The 20,620-nt window shown below is 39.8% G+C and overlaps 3 protein-coding genes and 1 long non-coding RNA gene across 13 annotated transcripts in view; 3 read left to right on the top strand and 1 right to left on the bottom strand.

The window, feature by feature from the left end:
* The window catches only part of LOC132789230 (cell adhesion molecule Dscam2), a 30,876-nt gene extending 25,961 nt beyond the window's left edge, over positions 1 to 4,915 (bottom strand). For all 9 annotated transcript variants that reach the window (XM_060797099.1, XM_060797100.1, XM_060797105.1 and 6 more), the window contains exon 1: positions 4,198 to 4,915. In XM_060797099.1, coding sequence (XP_060653082.1) covers positions 4,198 to 4,246 — 49 coding nt within the window. In that variant the 5' untranslated portion in view covers positions 4,247 to 4,915. The remainder of the gene's footprint in view (positions 1 to 4,197) is intronic.
* On the top strand, positions 2,200 to 2,963 carry LOC132793602 (uncharacterized). Its single transcript, XR_009633132.1, has 3 exons — positions 2,200 to 2,334; positions 2,409 to 2,477; positions 2,556 to 2,963. It is a non-coding gene; the product is annotated as an uncharacterized LOC132793602 (long non-coding RNA).
* Positions 4,916 to 8,405: 3,490 nt separating the features above from the next.
* On the top strand, positions 8,406 to 9,190 carry LOC132792498 (uncharacterized). 2 transcript variants are annotated; one of them, XM_060801905.1, is made up of 3 exons: positions 8,406 to 8,483; positions 8,539 to 8,800; positions 8,870 to 9,190. In XM_060801905.1, exons 1-3 carry the CDS (start codon positions 8,418 to 8,420, stop codon positions 9,001 to 9,003), a joined length of 462 nt encoding a protein of 153 aa, XP_060657888.1. In that variant the 5' UTR covers positions 8,406 to 8,417; the 3' UTR covers positions 9,004 to 9,190. The 2 variants fall into 2 exon arrangements, with proteins under 2 accessions (XP_060657888.1, XP_060657887.1); XM_060801904.1 differs by having other exon boundaries at positions 8,539 to 9,190.
* LOC132788324 (uncharacterized) lies at positions 9,138 to 9,718 on the top strand. Its single transcript, XM_060795657.1, has 2 exons — positions 9,138 to 9,194; positions 9,250 to 9,718. Exons 1-2 carry the CDS (start codon positions 9,138 to 9,140, stop codon positions 9,706 to 9,708), a joined length of 516 nt encoding a protein of 171 aa, XP_060651640.1. The 3' UTR covers positions 9,709 to 9,718.
* The last annotated feature ends 10,902 nt before the right edge of the window (positions 9,719 to 20,620 follow it).

Raw genomic sequence — 20,620 nt, 5'->3', positions numbered from 1 at the left:
GCCTCTTACTTCGTCCTCCTTTCCGCCTATTCGCCCGTCCGTCTGTCCGTCCGTCCGCCCGTCTGTTCCTCCGTTCGTCCGCCCGCCCGCTCTGTTCGCCTGTCCTGCTCCGTCAAGTCATTGTGTCTGCAATTAGAGTTGTTTTTGTTCTTTTTTTTGCCTTTGCTTTTGCTTTTGTATGTTTTTTGTTGTTGCTGTTGTCGTCGTTGTGCTGTTGTTGTTTCTCTTGTTGTTGTTGCTGTTGTTGTTGTGCCTGGCCAGGCGCTTTTTGTTTTATGCTTGGCATCATGGATTTTTATGTTACTTCTTTCTGGTTTCGTTTTTCTCGACGTCTCCTCTGTTCTCTTGTTCGTTTCATTTTACTTTTCCCCGCTGATTTTATGGCTCCCGCTGTCAGGGTGAAGACATAGGCGAGGGCGGAAGAGGGAGGGAGGGTGGAGGCCTCTGCCAGGCCATAAAATTATTGCAAGTATGTCTTGAGTACGCTTGGCACTCGGTTCATTTTTTTTTTCGGGCAGAAAGGGTATGTTTTACGAGCATGTGCCTCAAAGCGCGCCCTCACAACATATGTATGTGTGTATGGCTGTGTGTGTGTGTGTACATCCACTTGTAGGTTTTTTATTCTTTCCTGTGAAAACAAAAAGTCTACGCTGCAAGCGCTACTGTGCGTGTGTGTTCCGTTGTTCCTGTTGTTCTCTCTGTGTATGCTTTTTTTTTTTTGTCCCGGTCCCAGATCTTATTCTTCTTCTATCCCATCATCATCATCATGAACATCATCATCATCATCTTGTTCACTGAGCACCTCGTCTTGGGCTTATTCCTGCGGCTCAAAGATTCACGCGAATATTCACAAATTTAGCTGCGCTACATTTTCCAGCCATTCGGATTTTATGCCTAAGCCATCAAGTATTTTCGGGGGATTTTAGCCGAATTTTATTCCGCATTAAGTCTCCGGCAATTTTGAACTAGTTTACCGAAATCAAATCCATCTCAAAGAGGCTTTAAAACTAGCAGCATTTAACAAGTTGTCAAACTGGCTGCCAGTTCGTTGCACTCCTCCACACGGCGAGTGCAGTCAGCTTTTGCGGTCTCCTCCCCTCCCCTTGTGCCACCCACGCAATTTCCGCTCTCGCTTTGGTCTGGCATTCATATGCGAATGTGTGTGTATGAATGTATGTGTGTGGTGGCAGTGGGACTTGAGGGGTTGCTTAGCAAGGATTCTCAGACGTTGCTGCTTTCCTTCTTCATTTTTTTTTTGGATTATGCCCTTTTGGCACTTTTTAAAATTATTTCTTTGCCTTTGGGCAAAGCGAGTGATGTCGTAGGTGTTGTGTGAGTGTGTCTGAGTGTGTGTGCTTTGTAGTGTTGTTGTCTGACTTTGCACGTGTATAGTTTTGTATTTATGATCCTGCAGACATAATATCTATAATGGCCTCGCTATAAAAGCACTGCACTAAATTCGTGGCCAGTTTTCTGTGTGCGCCCATAAAACCTGACAGCTGAAAAACTAAAGTACACACACTGACATATTAGTATTGCATTCGTTTGCCGTCACCTTTAAGCTTAAGTCAAGAGCGAACTTTAAGAAGGACGCCGGAAATACTCGACTAAAGTGCCTTGGCACTTCGTAACGCCCCATCGGAAATGGTGGGCCATGGCTTATGCGCAATCAGCCCAAAATACAGGAAATTCAATTTTTATGCGCAAAAACAAGCACAAGGAAACGCCAAGACAAACACACACACACACTAGCCAAAGCACCCACTCTCTGGAAAATCGTATGCCAAGTCAATATTGTCTGAGCTCAGACTGAAAAGAACTTAAAGCGTTTACAGACCAACGCGCATTGAGCAACAACGACAGCAACAGCAACAGTTATAATAATTGTAAATAACTTGATTTTTTCTTTTATTTCTGGTTTGCCCAAAAGATGCTTTCCAGCTGGCCCTAAGCCCATTTAAGGCCGAAGTGCACACACAGAGCCCGCCAGGGAAGACCGTCGAAAGCGAATCCCGAAAAGGCAGAGCCCAAGAAAAGGCAACGGGATGTGAAAATGTTTTTTGTGCAAATTGTTTTTCGTTAGATAAAAAAAATACAAAATATATATATCTACGATATATACACACGTATATATAAAGAAGAAAAGTAAGTCACAATAAAATTGGAAATAATGTCAGAGAAAAGTCAATACAATTTTAATATACTCTAACCTAATATATTTTCTCAAATAAAAAGGCTTTCGAAGATGTTATCCAAATACTATTATTGGTGCCGTAAGAAAGACTTAGAGAGATTTTCGATTTTTAAAACTATTTAATCAAAATAATTTAAATGGTAATATATTGAAGTTAACATAGAAATTGTATTCGATTTTTATACAAAATTTAATTTTCATTAACAATGAGCAGTTGCAATATTTAGAAAATAGATCCCAAAATTGCTCATTAAATGGAAGTGCACAACGTCATAATTTTGTGGTGAGAGTACTCGAAAGTTTCATAAGGAAAATTTGGCATTTCTTGAAAGCATTTCCATTATTTTATTTTCAATTTCAGAGCCAGCTGCTTTCGCTCTGACCCTTGGCACGGAACCACATTTGTGCGAGCACTTCATTAATCCTACAACAAATTAATGTGTTTGTCACAAAGGATTTAAAACACAATCAATCAGAGAGCGCAACAGCCCTTTTTGAACCCCAAAAAATATATTTCATAATTTAGTTGTCCCAACTTGCAGCGAGAAAAGGAAAAGGGAATGTAGTAGACAAGAAGAGGTTCTGGATTTGCTTGGGTTAATCTCATTTCTGTTGTTTGTTTTCTTTTTGCTCTGGTGCTGATTTCATGGATCACATTATATTTTATGCGAATTTTTATCCGCATGAAAATGAAATAACAACGAACGACGAACACAAAAAAAAATTGGTGAACGCGCTCTACCGACATTGAGTAACAATTTCATTTGCATATTTTTCATTTGCTTCAACCTCAGCCAGGGGTGCGAAAAGATATAGACACCAGTAGACATATATATGTCATATATACGTTTATATTTATAGCAGCGTAAATATGTACATATACGTATGCATGGAATATAAAATATCTATATGGCATTTCAGTAATTTTTTCCCTCCAAATATATGTGAGCGTCAGTTGTTATTGGCATTGCCATCATAAAATGCAAACAGCTACAAAAGCAATGAAAATTGGAAAATATCAAATTTCCAAAAAAACGCAAAAAAGCGAGAGAAAAAAACTCAAATAGAAGCTCTTTGCTATTTCAGTGTGTGAAGTGGTCGATGGGTCTGACAGTTCGATCGACTATTCCTGACTCTGTTCCTGACACATTTCATTAGTCTTTCATACGCAGACAAGCACACGCACACTCACACATATGCGAGCACACACACACACACAATTTTGTGGCATAAATTGACGCCTGGGTTTTTATCATAAAGCAATTTCATATTATGTATACGCATTTTGTGCGATGCCGGTTTAGTTTTTGTTGCCACGAGCATCATTTTTATGGCCTCGACTATATCATAAAGCGACCAAATCATTTGCACTTAGCTCGCTGCTCGCTGCTCGCTCCTCGTAGAGCGAGTGCTCAACCATAAATTATGTTAACACCTCTCTACCTCGGAATAACGTTTTGTATTCATATATGCTCATTGTAGCATGAAATCGCATTTTTGCCACAGCAGATTATTATTTTTATTTAAATTAGAATATTATTTATTTATGCAGAGCTGCAACATATATAATTGTGTGTGACATTTATACTACAAGTGATAGACGGCACTCAGATTACCAGTTTAATTTGTGGCCAGGGAAAAACACTGTTGATAAGCTCTTTGCTGTTTTGCCCCATCAAATCCCAAAAAATCCTTCTGAGCCTTAGCGCCTTTTGGTATAATAAGTTTTTGTGTTTTTTTGAAGAGCACGAAAAGGGAAGATGCCGACAGCTGTTGATGGGCATACCACAACACACACACACTTGGATACTCTCAAGGCACACAGACACGCAAGCCAACAAAAAATTTGAAGCATACTTTGCGGCGCGTGCCAAGCGATTCGACTAAATAAAGCCGGCAGTCAGGCTTAAGAGTCGCAAGAGAAATAAAAGGCGGTAAAGGCAAGCAGAGAAACAGAAACAGAAACAGAAAGAGAAAGAGAGTGAGTTATAAGTTGCACCTACCAAACCTGAGCAGCAAACAAATCACAAAAAGGCGGCTACTAATCCACATGCTTTCCGGTTTTCTGTTTTGATTTTGATTTACTTTACGTCGTTCGTTGGCTTGTTTGCTCTCCGTTCCGACTCGTTTTATTTGTTTTGTTTGCCTATCGGTTTATGCAATGATTTATTGAGCAATTTTGATTCAATTTCAAAGGCGGCTTTACATCTCAATTTCGATTTCGATTTCAATTCTCTTTTCTCTTTTGATTTGGCACAATTTCTGATGAAAATAAATTTTGCGATTTGTTGTGTTGACTAATTGCGAACGAAGCGAACTTTGTTGTGTTTTAGCATGTTTTGTTGAGACTTTTGAAGCCGGCACACTCCGAGCACACACACTCACGCACACACACACGCGCACACGGCAAACACTCCCGCACGGCACGCAACACTTCCGTTCCGTTCGAGGCAACTGCACGCTTGCAAGGATTCAACTTGACTGCGATGCTCGTTGTTTCTGTGATGCTGTCAAGCTCTTTGCACTCTGTACTCGCTCTCTTCTTTTTGGATAGCGTGCACTCTCTCTCTCTCTCTTTCTCTTAAGCCGGCGCCTATTCACCACAGCTCGACACTCTGAAACTCAACTCACAGCACTCTCACATTGATAGTACACTGAGTACCTCACTGTTCACTACTCGGTTGCCGCATTTCTCTGAACCGACTGAGCCGTGCGTATCCTACGAGCCTCGAAAAGCAACTGAACTGAGTGTCGAACACTTTCTGTTGTCGACTGTGGTGTTTCCGCTTTGGCGGTGCACTTGACGCTGCACACTCGACGCATGCGCCTAACATTTTGTTGTCTGTGGTTAGGCACGAGCAGGAAGCTCTATGAAGTAGAGGGAGCTGCGACAAGCAGACCAAACAGCTGTGCTCCGTGTGTTTACACTGGACTTTCGTCTCTCTATGTGTGTGTGTATGTGTGTGTGTGTTTTGTGGAGCAGGCCTTTCTTGCGCCATGGCTGAGCGCCTCGTTTAATGTTTCAATTATTTTGGCTAGATGACATTTATTTTCAGCATAATCGAATGAGTGCGTGACAAATGGTTCTTCTATTGCTGCAGAGAATCTTCTGATATTTTCATTCTTCATTCTTGTCAATTGAAATGTAGATCAAGTAATAGAAATTCAGTTTGGAGCAAGTCAGAAAGCTCTATACGAGTATGCTCGACTATGAGATACCAAAGACCATACTATATTTGGTATAACGATGTAGTACTATATTCGAAATGTACTACAGAGATCGAAACATACAAGATTGTCAGACCGAACAACTAAACCCTATTGAAATATACGTTATTTGCCACACAAAAGTATTTATTAAATAACTTCCACCATTTATTAATTCGTTCGCAACCAATTTATCTGGAATATCAAATAATATAGTTATTAGTATCTGTGTACATTTTTAATAATAAAATGTAAATAAATGTATTTCTGTTCATACATGAATTTCTCGTCTTTTTATACTATCTACACCCATAAATTTGAAATTCAGTCATAATATTAGAACTCCACTGCGTAAATAGTTTAATCAAATCATGCCCAACAATGTATGCACAACAAAAATGTACGTGGGCTGCTGCTGTGATGAGATGCGAGATGGAGAGTTGAGAGTTAAGAGAGCGAGAGCTGTGCGGACACATCTATGAACTCATAATATATTTGCATAATTTACTTGGCATTACCCAAACAATTTCACACTTAGGGCCATGTTGGATGGAGCATGGCACGGAGTGCGGCTAATGAGCGACTGGGGAAATTATGTGTACTGAGTGAGCAGGAAGAGCCTCACTAAATGGTTGTGCCAAGTGTTGCTGCTGCCAAAAAATGATAATTACTTAGCCTAAAAGCATGCAACATATAATTTGTTTTTGTTTTCTTGTTTTCCTAACATGCTGTTGGCCAATTTGAGGCGCGTGAATGCGTAAAAAGGAAACTGAATCAGAGTCTACTCATTCTCCGTACTCCACTCAACTGCTGCTGAATCTGAATGAGCAAAAAAGGACGTCAACCAAAATAGGAAAACAAAAAAGGAAGCCGCAACAACAACAACAACAACAGCAAGAGAACAGAAACAGCAGCAGCAGCAGCTGCGCTGGTTGCCGTTGACATACATTAGGTACGCCAAGGACAACAACGAAACATCAGCCGCAATAGGCAACAACAAGAACAGCAACAACAACACCGACGACAACAACAATAAAACATAAGCCAAAACGTGTTTGTTTGCCAAATTTATTGCTGGACCCGCTCAAATGTCCCCACAGTGGCCAAAGGCACAACAGTCGCCAACAAACGGACATATGTATGTGGTTGCATTCTATGTGTGTGTGTAAGTGTATGTGAGCTAGCATACGTGTATGTGTGAGTGCGTGTCGATGTTGTTGCTAATGACAACGACACCGCGTCGCGCATCAACGGGCGACACCAAAAAGTCATTGACTCATTGAGTTTTCCCTCAGTGTGTGTGTGTGTTGGGGTGTGTGTGTGTGTGTGTGGGTGGGTGCGATAACAAAACGCCGCCCCTCTCTAAAAAGCGCCACGCCTCCTCCTAAAGAGGCGAGAGGAGGATGCAGCCCACTTACCACACGGCAACACTCGTTGGCTCAAGCAGCGTTAGCTTGTTTGTTTGCTGGCTCGTTTGGTTGGTTCGCTGGTTGGTTGTCTGCTTGGTTCACTGCCTGCGTGTCTGAACGTAGACAACAATAACTACAACAACAATAGGCACTGCTGTTGCTGCCTTGACGTTATGGCTGTGATTATGTAGTTGCCGCTGCACTTACTCCATCATCATTAGACATTGTCAGGTGGCACTGCATTGGCTTTGCCACTCTCGTGCTTCACATTGCAACCATGCAACTAGGCAACTGTGCAACGTTCAACGTTCAACGTGCAACGTGCCAAAAACCAAGAGCTACCCATCATCATCGAGCCAACAATCTAAAACAAAAACAAGCCCGCATCAAAAAGGCGGCCATGGACATGGCAACACGGTCTATGACCAAATGACCAACAATGCCGAGAACTCATGACAGCCATTTGCACAGTGGGACAAATTGCAATAAAACCAGCTTTGAAATCGATTTCTGTTTTCACTTTTACGCCACAAATAGTTCAAGATTTAACTAAACACACGAATTGAGCACTGCAAGCAGCTAATTTAGTTTAGCTGTTATTATTGTGTTTGCATGTTCATCAGATTTAAATTTACCACAGAACAGCTATTAAATCGTAATGAGACAGTCGATAATCAGTCTGGCTTGCCTCCCAAATTTTATGGTTTGGTAGAAAATTTCAACTAAAACTTCAAATTCACTTTAATTTTATGTTTTATATCAAGATATTCATAGTTTAATTCGTACAAGTTGTGATCACAATTTTATGGTGTCACTCTTGAATTTACTAAACAGATTTTAAGTGTCGAGTGCAACTTTACTCTCAAGCCCAGAACGCGCTCCGTAAGTACCTATTAGAGGTGGAAGCACGCTCTCGATAGCTGCGCGCAATCGCGATAGTGGTCAATCGCTATCGTCGATAGATTTTTCAAATTTCTTTGTATACCCGCATCCTTCGTAGAGTCGGAGAGGGTCTTCAGCAAAGCAGGACAAATCATTTCAAATAGGTGTACAAAATTATTGGTTAAAATAAATATATAAATAGCAGTTAAGATAAACATAAAAAATTAAAAATCCATATTATTTGAATTATTTATTATTTTTAGATAAAGATTTGAAAGCCAATATACTCTCATACTTGAAACAAATATGGATTATTTTAAAAACAAATTAAATTATTTTCTTTTACTGCATTTTGGAAACTATGAATCACTATCGATGGCGCAGACTATCGATAGTTCTCCACCTCTAGTAACTACGTACAATAACAACTTAGTTGTCCTTTTTTCGATGAGCATCTTCAATGATGCTTAAAAAAATACTATTACTTTTGTTTATTAAAAATAACAAAATTATTGTTGTCTATTAGTTCATAATGTATCAGTTGTCGAATTTACTGAAAATGTACCCAATTAATCAATACCACACTCCAAAACTGTTGATTTTGTACAATTTAAAATAAATTATGCTGCTCAATTAATTGTTAAGCATAGCGAAGCCATCCGCAACATATCAAAATCAACTCATGTAAAATAGCCAACAACAACTGTTTGTTAATCGTTGTTACAATGCGTTGGTTGACAGTCTGCCTGCTTTACACTCTACCAATCTTTGAAGTTGACTGTAATGAAACGGTAGTAGAATTTTAATGATGCACTTTCTTATCGCTTAACCTTTCATATCTTCTAGATCGTCAATGTGCGTGGCAAAGTGAAAACAATTATAGAATCAGTTGAGACCGATTGTGATCATGATTATGTGGAATACTTTGATATAGTGCCCAACAAGATCTTACTCTTCACTTTTCGTGTCGCCAAGGTGGCGCCATCTTTCAACCTCACCATCACCACGCGATCCGCAAAGACCAAGAGGGTTATGTACAAGATCACCGTGGATGGCTGTCCGTTTCTTAGCAATCCCATCATAAACAAAGTCTTGGGTTCTACCTATCGTAAGATACTGGTTAATACCACCTTCAAGTGTCCCATTCCACCAAAGGTTTACTTTATGAAAAATGTAGCTGCACTTTTTGCAATGCCCGTGTTTCATCCCGCTGGACAATTTCAGATGAATGCTCGCATCAGAATGCCACAGACCAATGCACCTTTCGTGATGGATATTAACTGGAAATATAGTATAGAACATTTGAAATAAATACTGACTAATGATGTGTAACAAAACTTAATTTGCTGTTTATAAATTGCTCTTTAATTTACGTGCAACGTAGATAAAATGTTTAAGCAATTGTTGTTGACTTTTCATTGGGAATAGACTGCAAGAAGTTCGCAATGTGGGCACCTCATGTTTGCCTGCTGAGCACTCTACTGGTCATTGCAATGGAGCTGGTGAGATCTTTTGAGATTATGTTTTAATATAACTTATTTATAACCTTTGCTGCAGGTAATTGTGCATGGCAAAATTAAAGTTATATTGGAGTCGGTGGAAACGGAGAGTGATCACGATTTTGTGGAATACTTTCGACCAGTTCCGCAGACAACTTTACATACATTTCGAGTTGTTAAGCTGGCTCCATCATTTTCTTTAAGCATTGTAATGCGGGCCATGAAATCCCAAAGAATAATGTACAAGATCGCCGATTTGGATGGCTGTCAGTTCGTGAACAATCCATTGTTAAACAAGGCATTGGCACCCACTTACCACACCTTGGTCGTGAACAACAGCTTCTTCAAGTGCCCCATTCAACCGAAGGTATACTTTTTGAAGAATGTATCCAAAGCCTTCATAGTGCCCACAATTCATCCACTTGGACACTATCAGCTAACTGTGCAAGTCAGAATGTCACTGAGTCCTGCGCCCTTTGTCATGCAGGTTCAGTGGAAGTACAGAGTCTTAAAATGAGCGTTAAACATTTTCGGTTGAAAAAATTAAGAATGAGAATAACATATTTACTAGTTCGATCATAGCATCAATTTGTTTTAAATAAAATCATTTGATTTAGAAATGATCGAACTGACAATTCTAAATTATATAGTCTATCAACTTTCAGATTTAAGTTAATGATACATTATTATAAATGAATTGCTCGACAATGAAGCTCGTGCGAGGTAAATATGGATTGGCAATTCACAGTTCATAATGTACTCACTTGTAGTTTACATGTTTTATTCGCTACTCATTGTGAACACTGAAGCAAATGACACAGTAAGATAAAAAAATTAATAACTACAATAATTCTAATTAAAATTTATTACTCAATAGTATTATGTGCGTGGCAAGCTCAGAACGAGCATCGAGTCTGTGGAGACAAATTGTGATCAGGATTTTGTGGAATACTTTCGACAAGTGCCTGGCTCTCAGCTCTACACTTTCCGTGTAGTAAAAGAGGCTCCAACCTTCACGATTAGCATCACTATCAAGGCAACAAAGTCGCAACGCGTATTGTATCACTTGAAGAAATTGGAAGGCTGCCAGTTTCTCAACAATCCATTTGTTAGCAAGGCTTTTGGACATACCTATCGTATGATTGTGGCCAACAAGACTTTCTTCAGATGTCCCATTCGTCCGAAAGTGTATTTTCTACAGAACTTAAGAACGGCCAAGGTTCTGCAGTACATGCATCCGCCTGGACACTATCAACAAAGCATGAAAGTTCACATGTCGATCAGCCCATCGCCTTTTGTCATGGAGGTTTTATGGAAATATAAAGTGGCTAATATCAAATAAAGTATGACAAAAATAACTTAATTACAATCAAATTAAAGTCGCAAATATATAATTAGCATAATAACTCGCAGCTAATGATGCATTACCATAAAAAGCATTCTATTTTAAGTCTGATTCACAGTTCATGATGATTTCCCTTTTCGTTTGCTTGTTGTATTCGCTGCTCTTCGCCAGTTTGGAATCAAACGATACAGTAAGATGACATGTGATCAATACTATTATAATTAAATTATAAATTTTGTTGGTATTTAGTTCTATGTGCGCGGCAAAGTCAAAACGACTTTAGAATCTGTTGAAACTGAAAGTGATCATGATTTTGTGGAATACTTTCGCCAAGTGCCTGGCTCAGAGTTGTACGCTTTCCGAGTGGTCAAACTAGCAAAAAGCTTTACGATGGACATCACCATTCGAGCATTAAAATCGCAGCGTATCATGTATCAGATAAACAAATTGGAAGGCTGCCAGTTTCTCAACAATCCACTTATGAGCAAAGCTTTCGGATATATTTACCAAATGATTCTCGCCAATAAGACACTCTTCAAGTGTCCCATTCTACCAAAAGTATATGTTCTGCAGAACTTGCGAAAGGCTAAAGTTCTGCCGAGTTTTCATCCTCCTGGACGCTATCAACTGCACATGAAACTTAAAATGTCGTCCAGCCCAGCTCCTTTTGTGATGGAGGTTCTCTGGAAATATAATGTTGTCATTATACGCTAATGAAGTCAATAAAGTTTAATAAAAACAAGTCAATTACAGACTCAATTATATTCAAAATGATAAGCCGTAACTAATGATTCAATATCGAAACAACTACAGCTCAATTATCAACTCGTGAGGTCTACATTATTGTTCACGTAGTTCACAGTTCACATACTCGCTGTTCTCGTTGCTTTTAAGTTCCGAGTTAAATGAGAAAGTAGAGTATTATAACTTTGTGTTTGCATCATCTCCGACCTATAAAGTATATACACATATTTTTGATCGACCGTATGAAACACTTGATCTCAAAGACTATAAGAGAAAGAGCTATATTTGCTACATATAATAATAACTATAGTATTTAAAATTCCTAATAATTTTGATGCGATCAGATTAAAATTGTAGAAGTTACTTGTTGCTTTAGCTGACACTCTAGTATATTTCGCACTCTAAGGTATATTTTGAATGTAGTACTATATCAATATTTATACCCGCTACCCATAGGGTAGAAGGGTATTATAACTTTGTGCCGACAGGAAATGTATGTAACAGTTAAAAGGAGGCATCTCCGACCCTATAACGTATATATATTCTTGATCAGCGTCAACAGCCGAGACGATCTAGCCATGTCCGTCTGTCCGTCTGTGTGTCTGTCCGTCTGTGTGTCCGTCCGTCTGTCCGTATGAACACCTAGATCTCAGAGACTATAAGAGATAGAGCTATAATTTTTTTTTTCGACAGCATTTGTTATGTTTGCACGCAGATCAAGTTTGTTTCAAATTTTTGCCACGCCCACTTCCGCCCCCGCAAATCAAAAAAAATCCAATAACAAGCGTAATTTTAAAGTTAGAGTTACGAATTTTGGTATATATAATAATAACTATAGTAGTTATGATTCCTGAAAATTTGGTTGCGATCAGATGAAAATTGTCGAAGTTATTAAAGAAATACTTTTGTATGGGCAAACACGCCTACTTACTAGGGGTCTTAGTTGCTTTGGCTGACAATCTGGTATATTGTGCTGTCTATGGTATATTTTGAATGGTGTGCTGTATCGATATACCAAACATACCATTTGGTATATTTTTAGTATTTTTGCAATATATTCGGTATATTTTGAAAATAATACCGCAATATTTTGCCCTTATTAAAAATGGGTAGAGGGTATCTCACAGTCGAGCACACTCGACTGTAACTTTCTTACTTGTTTTAATATCGCCTTTGGCACATTTTCAGTATTTTTCGAGTATATTAATTCGGCAAATTTTAAAATGAATGCCGCACTGCTATTCTTTTGTGTCGGGTTTGGGTGTCGGGTATTTCATACTCGATTGTATCTTTCTTACTTGATTATTAATACTTATTCGATATTCATTAATTGATTCCCGAAAGGGAATGCTAAAACCTTTGTACCTCAGTATGTATCTCCAATGACGTCTGTAACTCAATGCGCATTCTTAAATGTTATTTTACAGAGTTCCTTATAAGATAAAAGTGATTTAAAAGAACATAATGAGGTATTTAACATTATATTAATAAAAAGCATAAATACTTAATAGCTATAAATGTACACCACTGTGCACAGTGTCCAGTTGGCTTGTGCTTAATGGCCGTGGCACATCCGCCTCTGGGGCAGTGGACATCAAATGATGCTGGCAACCCAATTCTATAAATCTACATAACAACAATTATGATGCTGGTTAGTATTAAAAACAATAACGGCAGCAGCTGAGCTTAGACAACAACTATGATTGTGCTAGCATAGATATGTATGAATGCAAAGATATATATATATAGTATATACAGCTATGACTATGTCCGTCATATTTCTAACAATGCAGCTGGCAACTGGACAAAAAGTCCGACTTATCTGCGCTGTTCGTAGATGTTGTTATTGCTGTTGCTGCTGCTGTTGTTTGGCGTGGCATTTATGCGCCTGTTTGCTCAACGTTTTGTATGTAGGTCAACATTTGCACGCTGTGTGACTGACGTCAACATGGATGGGCCTGCACAGTCCGTTTCCGTTTCCCGTGTTGTTGCTGTTGCTGTTGTTGCACCTCTACTACTGCTGTTGTTGTTGTTGTTGTCGGCTTGTCGTTCTGATTATTGCCGCTGTTATGACAAATGCCCAAGCTGCCGGACTGCGCTATGTTTAAGCAAACACCAGCTGACCAGGCCTTCTATATACACTCGCACAATCTTATGTACACATGCATATGTCTCTCTCTCTCTTGGTGTTGGTGTCCTGCGGGAGAGGAGGGACGAATGTGTGTGTGTGTGTGTCGCTATTGATTTTCATTTTTGCGCGTATTACACGCGCTTTGTTGTATTTTATTTACGCTGTCATTGACAGCAGTTGCCATACATTTTTTGTGCAGTTTTTTTTGTAGCTTACTTTTTGGGCGTTGTCCGTTCTGCATTTAATTGGTATACATGCTTTTTCGCGCGTCATCGCAATGACCATGCCTACATGTCTCTCTCTCTCTCTGTATGTGTGTGTGTATTGCTCTTTAAATTGCAATGCCCAACCCTTGATATGCCACACTTGATGCGGCTGCTGTGCACTTGAAAAATGCAATCGTCAACGCGTTTTCACATTTATACAACTTTTTTTTTTGCGCCTAGGCGAAACTCCTTTGACAAACATTTCATAATTGCAGCCTTGAGGCCTGCCTGCACCTTTCTCTGCTTCTCTGTTTTTCTATACACATTTTGAATACACATTTATTTTTATATTTTGCTGTTGATTGTTTATTGATTTTTGCATGCCACATGCTTTTAGCGGACATTTTTTTAATGACTTTTTGCCAGGTTGTTACTTCATTAAGAGCGAATGCTATCGAAAAAATGTTGCATATTTTTTGTACGAATTCCCCTCAAGTGGAACGCCACTTGAGTTGCAGCCACAACCACAGCCCGAGATGAGTTGTTGAAGTCGTAGTCGGAGTCGGAGTTGTCGTTGAGCTAAAGAGATTTCAATAAACTGATAGGCAGGAGCTTCTTTTGTGGATGCGGATGTGTGTTGCTTGGGCATAAAAGAAATCACATACATCATTACAATATTTATTTGTGCACACTCTTAACCTCCCCCAACAAGTGCCGAAGGGGGCAGGGGAGATGCCAGCGACAACGACAACGACAAAGACGAAGACAAAGACAAAAACAAAGGCAAAAGACAAAAGACAAAAGCAGAAACAGCAGCTGGAGCTGGGAGCAGGAGCAGGAAAAACAACGAGTTGAGTTCTGAATTGTGAGAGTTGTAAGTCTTCTGTTCTGGGCAGGAAGCGCATTTGCATGTAACACGTGAGCTCACAAAGGACAAGCGACATTGTTTTGGAAGGGCGGGAGGAGCCCCTGGGTGTGTGTGTGTGTGTGTATACGCCTGGCACACAAATTAAAGTGAGAGTGTAAGTGCATCGTGGGGTTGGGGGTTCGCTGTTTGAGACAACACAGCAACAGCAACAGCAACAGCAACACGAGTGCCAGGCAACCCCAACCTGTGAGCCCTTAGCTGCCCTGGCACACACACATGACAGCATACAAATAGCCTGATGGCACTGCAGCACAGGGGATATCATAGCTCACATAGCTAGGGGGGTTGGGGATGGGATGTGTGTTGATTCCAGAGCACGCCTCAGTGCACAAAATACAAAAACAAATTATGCGAAATGCATTTCGAGTTGTTGCACATTAAATGATTAAAAACTTTGCCCCCAAAATGCAGCAAACGTTACTCAATAGTTCAATCCATAAATGTCAGAAAGTAACATTTTCGGGGTACAGAACTGGCTGACTAGCAGTTACCCTGGCTATGATTAAACTGTCATAAAGCCAAGCAACTGCTTCTGCTTCCCCCGGCACCTAAATAATCACAGTGCAGTCGACAGTACAAGACATGCTCGTAGTTTAGGTGATACGAGTATTCTTTCTGCTCTTTCTCCTCTTTTTTCTGGGGCACATTTTATGGGCGGGTATAAAAAACAGATTGCAGTGCAATCGTTTTATATTTATCAAATGGCAATGGAAATGGCAATGGCAAACAATTTGCCAAGTAGTTGTTGAGCATATAAACTTAAGAGCTGCCGAGAATGCCCGAAAAGTTGTTGAAACAAAGTTTCCTATTTCTGGCTTTGTTCGATTTGAGTTTCAGCGGAGCTAAAAGCGGAAATTGTGACGAAAATGCCAACATAAATACAACTACATATGCTCTTATGTGGACGAGTATATGTATTTGTACAGTACGAGTATAGACAAATAACCGTTACTTAGTTTCCGCTCTAGCCAAGAGCAATCCTTTTGGCCAACATTCGAGTATATAGAACAGCAAAAAAATTGAGTAAGCAAAAGAAAAAGTTGTTCCGGCCAAGTTTATTTGATGTCAAGTTGCTGAGAACTTTGCCAAGCGAACTGCTTTATATGATCTTATAAATTGCATTTAAAATGTCGAAACTTATCGATAAACAGCGCAATAATCCACTACATCTAATCGATAATAGCTATGGTAATTTGTTAGCTGAGCAGACATTCGACTATTGCAAACATGTTTAATTTCCTTTATGTGACACACTTTAGCAGCTGCTCCACCCTTTGAATAAACAGAGAATACTACAAATTAAAGAAAACAAATAAACATTTCTCTACTGTTCCATAAAATGTGTAAATGCTTTTGGCAAACAAGCAGATGTTAAATATCTTTTGTTCAAATTAATTATCGAAATGCTCATCAATCAATGCAAATGTTCTATCTCTTATATTTTCAACTTATCGATAAGCAGTTGTATATTGCAACTAATCGATTAATTTTGCTGCTCAAACTACTTGAATTGGAAACATATTTCATGCAATTTATTATTCCTACTTTGACACATTCATCAATCAATCAAAAATACTTCACAAAATTTATGTCAAGCGGATGATATTAAAAATCATCTCTGAGATTTCAAATGTTGTTACACGAAATCTGTTGTTGTCCATCTTTTTCCGGGGCCACCACAAAAGCAGCTTAACACGCAGTTTCCATTCACACACCACACAGAGTTCATAATAAACGAATATGCGAGTCGAGTAGGAGTACAAGTATAATAAACAACGTGAATGGAGTGCTGCTTTTTCGTCCTATCACTTTGCTGGCAGGCTCTGCGAATATAATAATCACGCATTAAGTACCATTTTCAATTACTGAGCTGCAACCAGAGACTCTTCGCCATTCTCTGCCCTACTCCGGTCTGTGGCGGCTGCCACTCAAAACGTCGCCCATCGCCAGCCACATAAAAAAACTAATCAACTTATTTATGAACATTTTGCGGCGAACAAAAGGAACGTGCGGAATTGCGTATTCTGACAGAGCTCAGAGTAAATAAGTCCGCAACGGAAAAAATGTGGTTTGTTCCTCAAAAACTCCAAGATACCGACAAAGAGATATACGAGTATGTTTGGGGGACAGAGAGTGCTGCATTACAAGTGAAAAGTGCTTGGCAGATGTGAGAATTGAAAGTGGCAAAATGTCGTAACGCAGTTTATAATTTTTTCTGTTAACTGAAATTACATTTTTTGTTTTTTTTTTGTTGGTCACACGAGGGAGACGCTAAAGTGAACTGTCATATTTTACGCTGAGCCACCCACAGAAGCATGCCAGCGGCCATAAAGTCTCACGAAATGGCTCGAAATTGGAGCCAGAGCGAGTGCTAAGCGACACTCTCTTCCCTTCCTCTCTCCGTTCACATATGCGACAAAGTTTTAGTTCCCCATTTCCCATTGTTTCGCTGGCCAACCTCTTGACCACAAATTTACGCCACTTACATTACGTATCGAGTGGACGTTGGACGTTATACCATGTGCCATGTGGCGTCCATAAATGCTCGAATGCTGTTCAGTTTATCAGCTGTGGTGCGCGTGTGAGGCATATCAAAATGGCATTGGGCATTGGCCAGCGACGACGTTTTTATGGCTCGACCGAAAGCCTTTTATGCTTGGCTCGAGGCAAATTTGATGATTTTATTAAGGCGACTCGCAGTAACTCGACATATCGATAGAAGGCCCTTTTACCCCCACCCCGATGAGGTGCAAACATGGGAGGAGGATAAATGGGTCTTTGGGGCGTTCATTTGCTACGTTAATTAGTCATAATTACCCGCACAGCTTTTGGGCTTTGTCAGCAGCCTTTTGTGCGCCGTCACGCCTCTGATTTATGGCCAGCAACGAGCTTAAAGCGCCCCAACAGCAGCAGTAGCTTTAAGTTAAACAAAATGGCGGATGCCATTCACTCACTCATTCACTCACAAACAGAAACACACACGCACACAGCGACACACTGACAGCTCTCATGCGTGTGCTAAATGATTCGGAATTGATTAGAAGTAGCCCGTAAGAAAACAGCGAGATGAAAAAAGAGAGGGAGTGAGGAAAAAAGTTTGCGAGTGCGAGAGAAAGAGTGACGGCAAATACTGTGGGCTGCAAACAAATAAAAATAAATAAAATATCAAAGCAAGTTCACATGAAATTTTTATGCCAAGACGACGGCAAACTTTATTGAAACTTCTTGGAAAACCACAGAGCGGGGCGACAGCGCCTTATGGAAAAAGGCTTCAGCTGGCGTTGATTATGGTCCCTGCGTTAGTGTTTGCAGGAACCGCCTGCTGGTTCAAGATAATAAGCTTCAGCAACCACACCATCAACTACAGCAACAACAGCAACAACAACGACAACAACAAGAGATAAACAACAACCGACGCGTCGAGTGTTGGCGTTGAAATGCTGGCATCTTGGCGGTTTTCATGTCTCCTCTTTATTCGCTTCCTCATCTTCATCCTCATCCTCAATCGCATCGTCTGCTTCTCATTCTTAGCTAGCTGCCAAATAAACTTCCAAACTGTTGGCGCATCGTCGCCTCATTTCAATTTGTGCTCGGCTCCTGACAGCCAGTTACAGATACAGATACAGATACGGATACGCAAGATATATAGTATACGCGAGGAATAGTTAGCGAAAGCGACATTTTCACAAATACTCGAATGTTACAAATAGATTTGGGGTTTTATTATAAATTAGTATTAGCAGCAGTTGCGATAGGCATAGAAGTGTTACGGCAAGGCGAGGGCTGCTTAAAGGATTAGGAGACCGAAAGTAGAAAAGTAATTAACAGAAACTGCAAATTAAATTATGAGCTCAATACATAATTCTCAATGAGTACTTCAATAAAGCTCTGGCTTATAGAATTGTATTAAATTTAAAGATTAAATATTGCAATGAAATATTCAAGTCTATTGTGCATCTTGATAAATCTGTATATTGACTGTAAAAAATAGAATTTTATTTGTTTTACAGATATATAGATCTTCCAATTTTAAAATTTTAGTAGTCGAAACTTAGAATATAATTCCAGTATTCTGAAAGGGCTGAAAAATGACTGAAATTAATTACAGTTCTAAAGAATATTGAGAAACAAATAGTAAACACAAAATATTATATAATACCGTTATATCAATAAGAAACAAATAAGTTGATTAATCTAGTTCTTTGCCAATAAATTAGTAAAATAAATAATAGAAACAACAAACACACAATATTATTATTGATAGCGATGTTTATGATTTAATTTATGAATAATTTGAAGTTATTTCATTGAATGTAAATTGTATTTTGAACAAATGTAACCGTTCTGTATGAACCTTGATTCATATGGTTACTCGGTCGTATACTTAATTCTGCGCTAAACAAGATGTCGAGCGTCTCTCGCAATTAGAACTCATTTTGGTGCCCTCAATCTTTTTGTTTACCACACGCACACATCACTTGTCGCGCTATTGTTGAACCCTCACCCTCATTTTCACCCTCACACTCACCCTCGCAGCTCTATTAATTTTATTGCTACCATTTTCTGGCGGATTGCTTGGCCATTTTGTTAACATGATGTTTTCATTGATATTGTTGTGGATGTTATTCTTGTTATTGTTGTTTCTGTCGCTGTCGCTGTTGCTGTTGCTGTCGCTGATGCGTTTGTTTGCTGTTATTGCTGATGAAAATATATTCAATTTATTATATTCTGTATAGAGACACTTGTTTTGTGTTGACATAATGATACGCATGAAACTGCGAAACTGCGGAACATTCCCCCGAATGTAGTTCGCGTGGCGTGTTAAAAGACGGCGCCCAAGGAGCATCACATACATATGTGAGTGTTTGTGTTTGTGTTTGACTGTGGTGGAGCTGCGAATATGATGTCTGTGTGTGTAATGAATCTATTATTAAATTGTGTTGCTTATGACAACAACAACGACCGCAACAACAACGATAACACTGACAGAGTAAACAAACAACAACAAGAACAACAATGGGGCCCCAGCATCGCAACAGCAACAGCAACGTCAACTTCAACTTCATCGCCTGACGTCGCTGCTGCCTTCAAGTATCAATCAAAAGCAGACTTTGCTGCTTGGTGCTTGCTGCTTGCTGTTTGATGCTTTTGCACTCTGCGCTCTGTTCGCCTCACTCAGAAATTTATGAAGGTTCTTAATGCCAAAGGCCATGAATGTTGTCGCCTGGGTCACAAAATATCAACAGCAAACTCTTAGCGTAAATATTTTTCCTTATTTTTTGCTCGTTTTTATTGATGTTGATGTTGGTTTTGCTTTTTGTGTGTTGGAAAAATCTTTTGCTCTTTCTGCTTAATTTCGCCAATTCTCATATGACCAAACATTTCAGAGTATTAGCGCATTTAGCTGACTAAACGAAAACCCGGCGAAATTCTGTGGAAAGCGGATTACAAACTGTCATTTCAGTTTCGTGTTGGCAGCTCAACTTTAAGTCCAACCCAACACTGTACAGAGCAGAGCCTCAGATAATCACTGTCGCCTTGTGCAGAGCTCTCATTAGCAAAACGTTCAAAACTCTTTGGCCAACTTTTGACTTCATTATGTCCCGTTTCCTTGGTCCACCACCCGCGTCGCGTTGTCGCCGCAAAAATTGTGCAACGTTTCCGTTACTGCTTTTGGCGCACATCCGTTTGCTCACTCTCTCCACTCTTGCTCTCTCTTTGTGTGGTTATTCGCCATTTCATTTTATTCTGCACATTTTATTATGACTGCCGCTTGCGAGGCAGCTCATACATTTTTTATTATTATGTCTGCTTATCAGCATGTGGCAAATATACTCCAGGACCACCGCCTGTGCCAGCCAGCATCCCTACACAGCTACGCTACCCATTCCTGTTCTCTGACTTTGACTCTGGCTAGCTGGCTGCTGTCGAGGAACCAAGCCAAGCCGAAGCAAGCCAAGCGTTGAAATGCGCGTTTAGAGCCGCTCGTTTGGGCGCGTCGCTTCACAGTTCGCTGATTGTTTGAATGATGACGACGTCAGCAGCGTGCAAAGCCCATAAAGCTGCGCTTTGATG

Source organism: Drosophila nasuta, chromosome 3, assembly GCF_023558535.2.
Source record: "Drosophila nasuta strain 15112-1781.00 chromosome 3, ASM2355853v1, whole genome shotgun sequence".
NCBI classification, from domain to species: Eukaryota; Metazoa; Arthropoda; class Insecta; order Diptera; family Drosophilidae; genus Drosophila; species Drosophila nasuta.
The sequence above is the reverse complement of the archived record's forward strand: the minus strand, read 5'-3'. Positions and strand labels throughout refer to the sequence as shown.